Below are 12,147 nucleotides of genomic sequence, written 5' to 3'. Positions count from 1 at the left end.
CCGATCAAGGTAGGAATTTTGAATCAGCGATCTTCAAGGAAATGTGTGACTCCTACGGAATCAAGAAAACCAGAACGACGCCCCTACATCCACAATCAGATGGCATGGTGGAAAGATTCAATCGCACCCTTGAAGAACATCTACGGAAAGTGGTGGACAGTGGCCAACGAGACTGGGATGAGCATATTCCAAAGTTTTTATTGGCTTATAGATCGGCCATTCATGATTCCACATCCCGGACTCCAGCCAAAGTTCTGGGGCCTAATGCTCGTACTCGATATAGAGTGAGATCTTGTTCGAAGTTAAATTACGATCCGTAGTTACTAATTGAATGATACGACTCGAATGGAATTATTCAAAAATTTATCGATTATTGTCAAAAAATAATCGAAATACCCACAATCGAAACATATGTTTTCATCCAAAAAAAGTAAACAAAACAATTGTTTGCCGCTTCATTAAAAGTTGAAAAAAATATGGATACGTGTTTTTTTGTATTATCCTCTTCGGAAGATGAGGACGGTAATAATATAAAAATAATAAGAAGACAAATTCGAGAACGTAGTGACCCCTTATCATTGTCAGAAAATGCGTAAGTATAATAAGAAAATGCATGCAAGTGTGGTGTTTATAATTTTTGCAATTCATTGCAGATTCCGTCAACGATTTAGATTGACAAAAGAAGCTTTTCGATATGTGTTATCTAGACTAGATTTCTCCGGACATATGTCATCGTCCATTCCGGCAGTTCTACAATTGGCATCAACTTTATCACTCTTGGCCAGTGGAAGTTTTCAGCACACTGTGGGTAATGATTTTCTGATTGGAATGAGCCAAAGCGCAACCTGCAGGGTTGTCCAGCGAGTCGCAAAAGAAATGGAACTAAAACTTTGTCCAGAACACATCAAATTTTCACCAGACCAGTCGGCTTTGTGTATGGAACATTTCTGTACAAAGTTTCGGATTCCTGGAGGTAAGAATATATTGACTTTTTCGATTCTAAAATAAAATAATATATGCATTTTTACATTTTTTAGTAATTGGATGTGTAGATGGAACACATTTTGGATTGCAGAAACCCACCGAAAACGAACACATGTTCTTCAACCGAAAGGGATACCATAGTCTAAATTCCATGATTGTAAGTTTTAATTAAATTTATTTTCATTACATATTAATATAGAAATCTTATTTAATTCACGCAGATCTGTGATCACCAACACATAATTACAGCGATACTTTCAAAATATGGAGGGGCAGCACACGATTCCTTCGTTTGGAAGCATTCCGACGAAAGGCGATTGTTGGAACAAATGTACACAAACAACAGCTTCAAAAACGGGTGGCTTTTAGGTATGTTTTCTGATTCATGCTTTAGTTAATGATATACACATATGTTTTGCTATGCAGGAGACTCAGGGTATCCTCTGGAGCCGTGGTGTATTACACCGTATAGGAATCCTGCCGATGGGTCACATGAATCAAAATTTAATGAGGTCCACTCATCAGCCAGATGTATTGTAGAGAGAACCATTGGTATACTGAAGGCCAGATGGAAAATTCTTTGCCATGACAAAAGAAGTAGATATTCCCCTGTAAAAATGGCGTTATTCGGAAATGTATGTGCTGCCCTGCACAACATTTGTATCAAATTTAAAGTGCCTATGTATACCGAAAAGGATTTTAATATCGAATCAGTCACAATGGAAGTGGAAACATCTAACCATACACAATCCAATGAGATTGGTGAAAAAATACAAACCAAATAAAACATCTTTGTACCAAAATAAATATTTTATTAAAAAAAATCAACAAAAACAAAACTAATTCAATTAATACATTCTAGTGTAATTATAAATAAACAAAGCTATTCATTTCATTATTTTATGGTAAGGTACATGGGTTACTAGAAAAGTCCATAGTAATATATAGGTACAAATATACACAATTTTTTTCTTACAAATCGGCCTTTTGTTTCAGCAAATTCAATTCCAACGTTTTAATCTCAAGCTCGACCTTATTTATAGCCATATTTGACTTATGCTCTTCTTCCTTTATTTTTAAAGATCTTTCTTTCAATTTATATGTTTCCTCTTTAATTTTGAGGGACTTTCTTTTACAATCCATTAGAGTATCCCAAAACAACTTCCTTTCGCGCATCCCTTCATCGTGTTTTTCTATATTCTCTTTCAAAAGATCCATCTTGGAGGCTGATTTGGTACGACGTTGAGTAGATGAAGGCACAGTGGAACCAATGCTGCAGTCCATATCATTTTCTACATCCATCAGTTCTTCCTCGTCGTTTTCCTTCCTATCCACTTCCATTCCTTTTTTTGCACCAAAACTTTGGACTGAAGAAAGCCCCTCCACAGCCGCTGATAATCCTGCTGCTTCCAGTATCAGCTCTTCTGATTGGGTGAGGAGTTCTTCTTCATATGGGCCTCCACCTGTCTGATTCTTTGATGCCTTGTTAAAAGATAATTTCTTCTTAACTTGTTGTTTTTGGTCTGCATAAACCTTGGAAAGGAAAACTGTGAAACATAATTTTTCATACCACTTTTCAATATATACCTTTCGCCACAAGGTGACATTCTTTACGGGTGGTCCTGCTCCATTTAATTTGGTTGTTAACTGCTCCCACAAACGATTGGATGACGCTCTACCTTCTGGACAATTCGAAATTTTTCCTTTGGCAAGTCCCGGGTGGTCAGACATAATATCTGCCATAATTGCCTTTTGCTTTAAATTTATTTTGTTGCAATTCGTGCTCCTGTGAAATAAAAGGCTGAATTATTATATTTTATTTATATAATTACATTTTTTAATACTTACATTTCGTTTTTCTTATGTTTTGTTTTGGTCTCGACAGGTAGAATGTGGCGGGCAAAAACTCGAATAGTTTTATTCGACATATCGATAAATTTTATTCGATCACGGATACGGTAATCCAAAAATTCAAATTATCTATCGAAACAACTCGATACGAGCATTAGGCCCCTGTATGTTAGAAGGAATCAAGATAGCATTGAACAGAATTAACGTAATCGAAAATAAAATAAAATGGTGCATATTGCCAAACAATTGTAGAAAGATGAATGAAGAAAATAATGAGGAAAATAACATGAAAATGTAAGAAGAAAAAAACAACTATAAATATTAAATAATAAATATTTTAGACATTAATATCTGTGGTATGAAGTTATTGAATCGATAAGGTATGATAGGGGTTATAAAACATTCAACAATAAGCCGAGAATCGATATTCAACTTGTTCTACCTTCATATACATTCCTTAATGAGTATCCTCATTAAGAATATATTCCAAATATATTTAAATATATTCCAAATGAGCATTGAATTTAGCGGAAGATCCAGCAAATACAAACCATTTTGAGAATACCATAAATCTCCCAAAGTTTATGCCAAACAATATATGATTTTACTATTTTCTGTTTAATTATTTCTACCCAAAATACCAATGATGCATACAAAATGGCTAATATTCCCACAAAATCATTAAAGTTCACATTCGTGGTGTAATTGAATTGCAATATCATCAGCACATTTTCCTTAAAGTTATGAATTATCATTATTGGCAACGACTTCGTAGTGCCATTGCTTGCGGTGGCTCTCTGCTGGATGCACAGTTAGTCCTTATGTGTGTAAGATTCGCCATGTTCCTTACTTATCCTTGAGAACAGGTCTTCCTTTTGAAATTAAAAATATCAATGAAGAAAAACTACAAAAGGAATGCAAATGGAAATCCCAGGAAGTAAAAAAGAAATATTAAATTTGCTTTTTAAGTATAATAAAATGTGACTGGCTATCGTCTGTAAATATTGGATACGATTATAGGCGTTGTATAATTATATTTACAATAAATATGTGAACGTTATTTAATACTGATTTTTAATATTTAAAACTTTAATACAATTAAATTTTGTACAGCCATTGATATTACATTTAAAATGTTTGGTATTGGAAACGAGACATACAATTTAATATAGCCCTAATGTTATTAAACATCCCCATGATAAGGGTTTTAAATTACAATGGACTTGCTTGTGTAGTTCATATATTGAATAGGTAACATGACGAACTATTTATACCCTTATTTTAAGAACTGTTTAGTCACAAGATGGCCGTTTAATGTATGCTGAACACAAGTGGTTATATATAATTTGATATGTATTTAAATTCTAACTATATTAAAGGAGAATATTTCATAAAACCACAAACCAACACTGCTCAGTAATTGTCGATTTGTTTAGTTAAATATTTTATTAATTGATTTCTATTTTTTCCTTAGCAATTACTTTGGTGTTTATAGCATAGTAAGCATGTGTGTGCATTAAACGAGTAATATCCGTTTGTGTTCAAATTCAAAATAAAGACAAAGTGTTAATTGAAATTTAAAAAAATAATATTTAATTTTTATTTTTTGTCGAATTTAATTGTCATTAAATTTATATTAGAGCAAAAATAATTAAATAAAATTCGTCATTAAAAATAAAAACACATTTTATTTAACCACAATATATATGCATAGTTATTGATTATATTTTTCCATATTTTAAATTGTTGCGGTTTTGCTGCTGTACATTACATTTTTTAATGAAACCTATTGAATTACAATAATTCATGCAACAAAATTGTTTATTTATATAATCATATATATAAAAATGAATTGCTGTTCGTTAGTCTCGCTAAAACTCGAGAAAAAATCGAAAACCGCGAAAAATTTACGAAAAAATATTATGAAGCACATTTGCATTACCACGAAATTAGTATCGAGCTATTATTGCACCACGTCGTAGTTGTTATTTTGAGATATTTTAGGCGAAAATTGGTAGCATATCGTTCCTTTAATCCTTCATTTGTCAATTATTGAAAATTTTGAAAATATTTTTTTTTCAAATTGGACTGACATTGTATTGAAAATATTTGAGGTAAGAATACAAAAAAAATAATTCAGAAGGATATCATTGAATGTACACGCGATCATTGTATGCACACGTTTTCCAAAGAATTCACGAATTTTTTTGGGGCAAATGCAAGAATGGAAAATCAGAAGACATTCCAAATCGAGGTTGAGTCCATTCAGAGAATTCTAATTCAAACATCTATGCAATATATTATTTTGTTTGAAAATGACAATAATTTTGGGAAGAATTTTTTTCTATTACACGAATCCGTTATACCAAATGTTAAATTTTGGTAGGAAGATTTGACACCACATGATAAAATGTCGAACAAAGGGGAATACCATATATGGAGGCTATCTGGAAACTTGCACCAATATTGATTATTGCTAAGGAGATTTACAGCCGATTTTATTGAAATATGTGACTAAACTCTCCAAAATACCAAATATTGCGGGTACCGTTGGCCAAACCTCCGAAAGCATCGAATAATGTGGACTATCATTGTATGGGGTCTATTCGGAAGCTTTCAACACAATTATCATCCAAAATTTAAAATTACTGTGAAATACGAATTCAATTAGAAAGTAAAACCAGTTAGGAAAGAAGTCAGACGGGGCCGACCCTTCACCACTTTGGGTATATTCTACATATGTCTCCTAACAGACGTCACCTTTTCGAAAGAACATTTTCATGGCATTGAACGAACTTGAATATGTGATATTTATGCCTTTCTGGAACCTATGCTAAATTTCATTTCATTCGGGAAAGTTTAGAGTCGTTTGAGTACAATGGGACTAATTTAAGTAAATCGATGTAGAGCAAACTTGATACACGCTATTCGGTAGGCCGCACTCTTCAAAATTTAATCTCAATCAGACACCCGTTTGAAATATATATGGAAGCTGTGTCTGCATCTGCGCTAATTTCAACAACACGTAATAACGTCATTCAAGAGTTAAATTCATACGTTGTGCAAAATTTCGTGTCGAGCTATATCTAAATATGAACCGATTTTAACGCAACTTGCCAGAAATTAATTTATAATAATTTCAGTTCATTGTACAAAGTTGTGTGACAATTGGACAAACTTTGGGTCTTTAGTGCACGATTGACCTGAAATAGGAAGATAATGTATATAGCAGAAATATATAAATCTGAACCGATTTTCACTAAACTGTGCACATACCATTCTAAACTACTTTCAATACCCTATGACAAATTTCATGCAAATCAAAAGATATACAGGGGGTTTGGTGAATCATTTACATAAAATCGGACGAAACTATAAATGGCAGGTATATCTAAATTTGAACAGATTTTCACGAAACTTAGCGCATCATAATTTTAGACTCAATTCAGTACGCTATGACTTTATTTAAATTTATTGTGTGTGTGCTATAGCTTCCAATATAACGATCAAAATCGGTATATGGCGAAATTTATTAAAAATTTATCTATTCCCACAATTTTTATGAACATCTCTTACCCAGAAAAATTGTTTATGCAAGTATGAATAAAAAAGCAAACAAGAAAAACAAATCTGAAATACAGAATATTATTTCTTAACAATATTGTTAAGGCAAGACGACGTTTGCCGGGCCCGCTAGTATAATCATAAATTCTATGTGATAATTTACAATTGCAAATTAATTTGATGTTACTGATATTTTATGTTTTTACATAGTATCTAATGTGAAATTGAAGAGTAATACATACAATCTTAAATAAAACTATTTAGGAAGTAAGTCGTAAAAAAAGAGATTTTCTAATGGCTGGAATATTACAGGTAGCCGAGGCATACACCGCTCAACTTACCCATCTGCTTGACGAAAGCACTTCTTGTTCCGAGTATACAAGCATAATGGCAAAGAATTGCCCACTCCCTACAAACTGCAGCAAAAGCAACACTTGGGTACCAAAAACCACCACCAAGAAACCCATGGTACGATCAGGAGTGTCGTAATGCTACTGATGTGAAAAACGCAGCGTATAGGGCAACCCTGCAGACAGCAACACGTAACGTGATGGAGAATTATCGGGAGAAAAAGAAAGAAGAGAATCATGTTTTCAGAAAAAAAGAAGAAAGAACAAGAAAAACTTGAGCGTGAGCAAATCGAAATGTACAGGAGTCAGAATGAAGTCCGGAAATTTTACCAACGAGTAAAACACCAAACCGAAGGCTTTGGTGCAGGCACATCCTCCTGTAGAGATGAAGAAGGAAACCTGGTGACAGATGCAGACAGCGTGTTGAGGATCTGGAAGGAGCATTTTGAAAAGCTTCTGGTATCAAATAGTGGCGATGAAGAAGATACCCCAGAACCAATAAGAGATGATGGTATAGAGTGTATACCACCTAGCCAAGATGAGGTCATAAAAGCAATTAATCGGCTCATGAACAACAAAGCAGCAGGAGCCGATGAGTTACCAGCCGAACTATTCAAGACTGGTGGCCAGATGCTGGTCTGGAGCATGCACCAGCTGATTAACACAATTTGGCTAGATGAATGCATGCCCAATGATTGGAACCTCAGCATCCTGTGTCCCGTGCACAAAAAAGGAGACAAGTCGATATGTGACAACTATAGAGGAATAAGTCTCCTTCCCATCGCATATAAAGTGTTATCCAGTGTGTTGTGTTAACGATTGAAGCCAATGGTCAATAACACCATTGGACCATACCAATGCGGCTTCAGACCTAACAAATCCACCATTGACCAGATTTTCACTCTGCGTCAAATCCAGGAAAAGACCTTGGAAACCACAGCGACACATACCACCTATTTGTCGACTATAAAGCCGCATTCGACAGCCCTATCCGTTCAGAGGTATTTAAAGCCATGTCTACGTTCGGCATTCCTGCAAAATTAATACTCCTATCCAGGATAACTTTAAGTGGCACAAGATCAGCAGTTAAAGTAGGAAAGGACCTATCGGAGCCCTTCAATACCGAACGAGGAGTCAGACAAGATGACAGTTTGTCGTGTGATCTTTTTAACATCCTACTGGAAAAGGTCATTCGAGACGCAAAGGTGAATAGAAATGGCACTCTGTACACCAAACAACACATGTTACTCGCCTATGCCGATGACATCGACATAATGGGTCGAACATTGAGAGCGGTAACAGCTAGCTTCGAACAAATTTAGAAGGAGTCTGCCAAAGTGGGTCTGGCAGTAAACGGCGAGAAGACCAAGCTGATGGTATCAACGCGCAAGTTGGTCCAGTAGACTCGGACCAACTGTGGAACTTAAGAACTACAGCTTTGAGGTAGTTAAAGACTTTATATACCTTGGTACCGCCATAAATAAAACGAATGACATCAGTTTTGAAATTCGGAGAAGGATTGTGATGGTCAACAGATGATGCTGTGGTCTAAGTAAGCAGTTTAGAAACAAGGACACCTCCCGCCAGACCAAACTCACACTTTACAAGACACTGATACTATCCGTGCTATTATATGGATCAGAAGCATGGGTACTTGCGCAAGCAGAAGAGGCAGCTCTTGAGGTGTTTGAAAGAAAAATTCTCCGAAAGAGCTACGGGCCGATCTGCCTTGACGACGAATATCGGCGTCGAATGAACCACGAGCTTTACAATTTATACGCGGACATCGACGTAGCAGGTCGTATTGAGCTGCAGCGACTACGATGGCTAGGCCATGTTGTGCAGATGACTGAGAATGCCCCAGCTCAAAAGGCATATAAAAACGAGCCTACTGATGGTTCCCGTAGAAGGCGAAGGCCACCAATTAGATGGAAAGACCAAGTAGAAAACAACATCTTGGAACGTGGACTTCCAAATTGGAGGATTTGCGCACAAGACCGACGCGCTTGGAAACCTTTTACAAGCTTGGCTTATGGAACAACTGTTCTGTAACAGGCCAGCTAAGTAAGGAAGTAATATTATAACAAGTTATTGTAGCATTTTGTAACATTCCATATATACAAAATTTTGTTGTTGTTTTAAGATTATATAAGCCCTTTCTTTTAGTCCGCACTAAATAATGCCTTAAATAATGGGTGTAGGCGGTAGGTAAGGTCAGTGAGAGGCTCTCCTAATATATCCAGTACACGATGGTACTCAGGAACCGTAAAATAAAATATGTAAATAGCAATAAATAAAACATAATAGTTTTAGTAAAATGATTTCGACCAACGCCGATATTTATTTGTTAGTAAACAATATTACCTGTATTGTACAACAATACAATTTTAATGCGATCACAACAAGATGTGATGTAGCCAGTCAGTAAATAACGTTGTTTATGCTCTGAAAAATTAATAACAAACTACAGATACTCCAGATTATACACTGGGGTAGGAACTCATACTATCGAAAATTTGCCGTAAATTTTGTGAAAGCTTTGTTAACATAGCATACTCTCCAAGTACCCGGAATATCAAATAACAGCCTTTTCAGTAAGAAAAAAATGGACTAATATCTTCTAACTACCTATAACCGTTGATTTACGATGAGCCAATTTGACTAATACCAGTAAATTTAAGGTTTTTTTTCTTTGAAGAAAATTTTTCTAATTCATTTCACCACTCCTTTTGGAACCTCCCCCGCAAAGGGTCCATATTTTAAAGATTTAGTAAAAACATTCGATTTAGTAAAAACTCTGCACATCGTAATATCTTTCTCAAACTTTCTTTGAATCCGAAAATGGTATTTGTAGACCCGCTCCCCGTGAAAGTGTCAAGATTTTTGGACATGTGTAAATCTAAGCAAAGCTTATTGAGTTTCCGGTTTGATCCAACTTCCCGCAAAATAATATTTTTTACCAAATCTGGATCATATCCGAAAATGCAGCCTACCAGTCTACTCCTTCTGGTAAATCCCAAGAAGGTTTTAAGATTTTAAAAATGATACAAAGAACTAGCCATCCTCCTACAAGTATTATCAATATACACCTACATACTGACTGCATCATATAAATGTAAGTCTGGATTGCTTGGTACAATCAACAAGGACTTATAGTTTTTTCAGAAGATTTCCATCGGTTTGGAGCAAGACCAAGAACAACGAAATATTTTAGAAAAAAGAAACGTAGGTTTGCTACACATGTAATGTGTCAGGATAATAAATTGTAATGCTACCACATTGAGCAGTTTGTATGTGGAAAATCTGAGGGGAAGTACAAAAACTACTGACGTCTTAGGTTTCTTAACAAATTATTAACACCATAACGCAAAGCAAATATATGTTATGGCAGTAAAGAAAAATACAAGTTAGACGGAGTCTTTGATTCGTTTACTAGAAAGAAATGATTCTTCTTTGGTGTAGAGTAGAGAGTTGCCAAAATGTACAAAAGTTGTGCGAAGGCAACAGGTATTTGCCAGAAAACATATAAGGGATATGTTGCCATAAGTCAAATGATGTAACTGTAATAAAAAAAGTTTGGGTGTTGCCACTTTTGAAAAATCGAAAAATATATACTCATTTTGAAGTATTTCGATAAGCCTAAAAAATGAGAGATCAAATTGAAGGACCCGCTGCGCTTTGCGCCCACGGATAACAACTGTCAAATAGTTATTTCGAAATGGAAGCCGCCATAAAAAATCACAAACCCTTTTTCCTATGTCGAAGTTCTTAGCCGAATTTTCCAATCATAATAACATTTGTCATAATGACATAAAGTTTTGCACACACTCCCGAATTGTTAATGTAAGTACCGTTCTTGTTGACTATAGGAATAAGAACGGTATTTAAACTAATATTGTATTTTGGGTCAATGACTCCAGTCACAGAAGAATATATTTTATTTTTCGGTATTATTTTTACTACAAAAACCAAATTAAGTTGTTAGAACGCATACACGTAGACATTTTTGCAACTTCGAAAGTCATTGACATTCATGTCCAAAAATAGGGAACCCTCGTGCTTCTTCGAATATGTGTTTATTGAAATACTATTTTTCTACTTTAATGTCAATTTCTATAGTTTCTTTGCAGGTCATAGTCACAGTGTGATATAATTTTTGTTTGGGTTTTGGAGGAGTGATGCTTAAGGAATCATTGATTAAAAACACTTTGTTTTCATTTTTACCCCTAAAACGAATAATACCAACAAATCCATTGAGACTAGCCTCATAAATGAAACAGAGCAAAAAAGCAAAAAAAGAAATCGCTGAATTGTCATTTAGAACACGTATTGTCATGTTTGCTTCCAGTTGTATTCCCTTCCATACAACGACCAACAAAACAGCCCATTGTCATTCGCCTGCAATGTCATAAACATGTGTGCTTCTCATAAATGTGTCCCCAACGAGGCATCACTTCACGGGGCGAATGAGCAACAACAGCAATCTGTGTATGTTGTTGGGACATGGAAAAGAGTATAGTTTCCAAGGGCTATTGACGATAAGAATCATTTATTTGGTATGTGAAATGTCCTCTTTCTTCGATGCAATATTTAATCAGAACCGATTTCAAGAATCCTTAACAAACATCATTCTTACTCAATTGCTTTCGCATAAATCTAGAACATATATGGGAGCTATATCTGAATCTCAACATATTTCAACACAACATTTTTGATCCCATTCAGTACGCTATGCAAAATTAGGTCTCAATATGACAAACATTTAATGCACTATTTATATGAAATCGGACAAAACTATATATGGGAGCTATATCAAATTCCGTCCCGATTTCAACAAAACTTCACGTAGGTCAACTTGTTGTAATTTGAATAAGCTGTGATGAAATTCTTTACGTTTTTAGATACTACGATCCTTAATTTAAATTCTCTGAAATTTTGGTAATTATCGACCAATCCAAACCAAAGTTATAATCAAAAATGTACTTAGCATGACACGTAGGATTTAAGAAACTTCCATACCTTAAGAGCTTCTGTTGAAAAAGTCACTTTTCAGACTTATCATACTATTCTTCGGAGGCGTCGACTTGACATGAAATATGGGGAAATTCCAAATAGTGAAAAGTTATGAGGCTATGCCTAAAGGGGGAGCAATATTGATTACATAGTATATGAATTAGCGAATATTTAGGGTTATCGTTATATGAGGGCTATGACCGATAAATGTCAACTTCGAACCCAATATTATACTTATGTAACTCAATTCTTCCCTTCAGGAATTATAATTATATGGAGGAGATGCCTGAATGCCTGCCGATATACATGAAATAAAAATTTCAGAAATATTTATGAACATTTTTCCTTAAAATCCCCAAAAAAGGACCGATATTGACGACGCATG

General features: G+C 34.9%; 2 protein-coding genes across 2 annotated transcripts; one reads left to right on the top strand and one right to left on the bottom strand.

The window, feature by feature from the left end:
* Positions 1-254: 254 nt before the first annotated feature.
* Positions 255-1,769, top strand: LOC133322016 (putative nuclease HARBI1). Its single transcript, XM_061531084.1, has 5 exons — positions 255-592; positions 654-973; positions 1,038-1,141; positions 1,206-1,353; positions 1,411-1,769. The coding sequence occupies exons 1-5, from the start codon at positions 477-479 to the stop codon at positions 1,767-1,769; spliced, it is 1,047 nt and encodes a 348-aa protein (XP_061387068.1). The 5' UTR covers positions 255-476.
* A 58-nt stretch (positions 1,770-1,827) lies between these two features.
* Positions 1,828-2,719, bottom strand: LOC133322017 (uncharacterized). The gene is made up of 2 exons (XM_061531085.1): positions 2,572-2,719; positions 1,828-2,517 (listed from the first exon to the last, which is right to left on the bottom strand). The coding sequence occupies exons 1-2, from the start codon at positions 2,713-2,715 to the stop codon at positions 1,957-1,959; spliced, it is 705 nt and encodes a 234-aa protein (XP_061387069.1). The 5' UTR covers positions 2,716-2,719; the 3' UTR covers positions 1,828-1,956.
* Positions 2,720-12,147: the final 9,428 nt, after the last annotated feature.

Source organism: Musca vetustissima, unplaced genomic scaffold (genome assembly GCF_032173495.1).
Source record: "Musca vetustissima isolate MV318-11 ecotype Yass unplaced genomic scaffold, APGP_CSIRO_Mvet_v1 utg193630, whole genome shotgun sequence".
Classification (NCBI taxonomy): domain Eukaryota; kingdom Metazoa; phylum Arthropoda; class Insecta; order Diptera; family Muscidae; genus Musca; species Musca vetustissima.
Note: the sequence above shows the minus strand (reverse complement) of the source record. Positions and strands in the feature narration are given on the sequence as shown.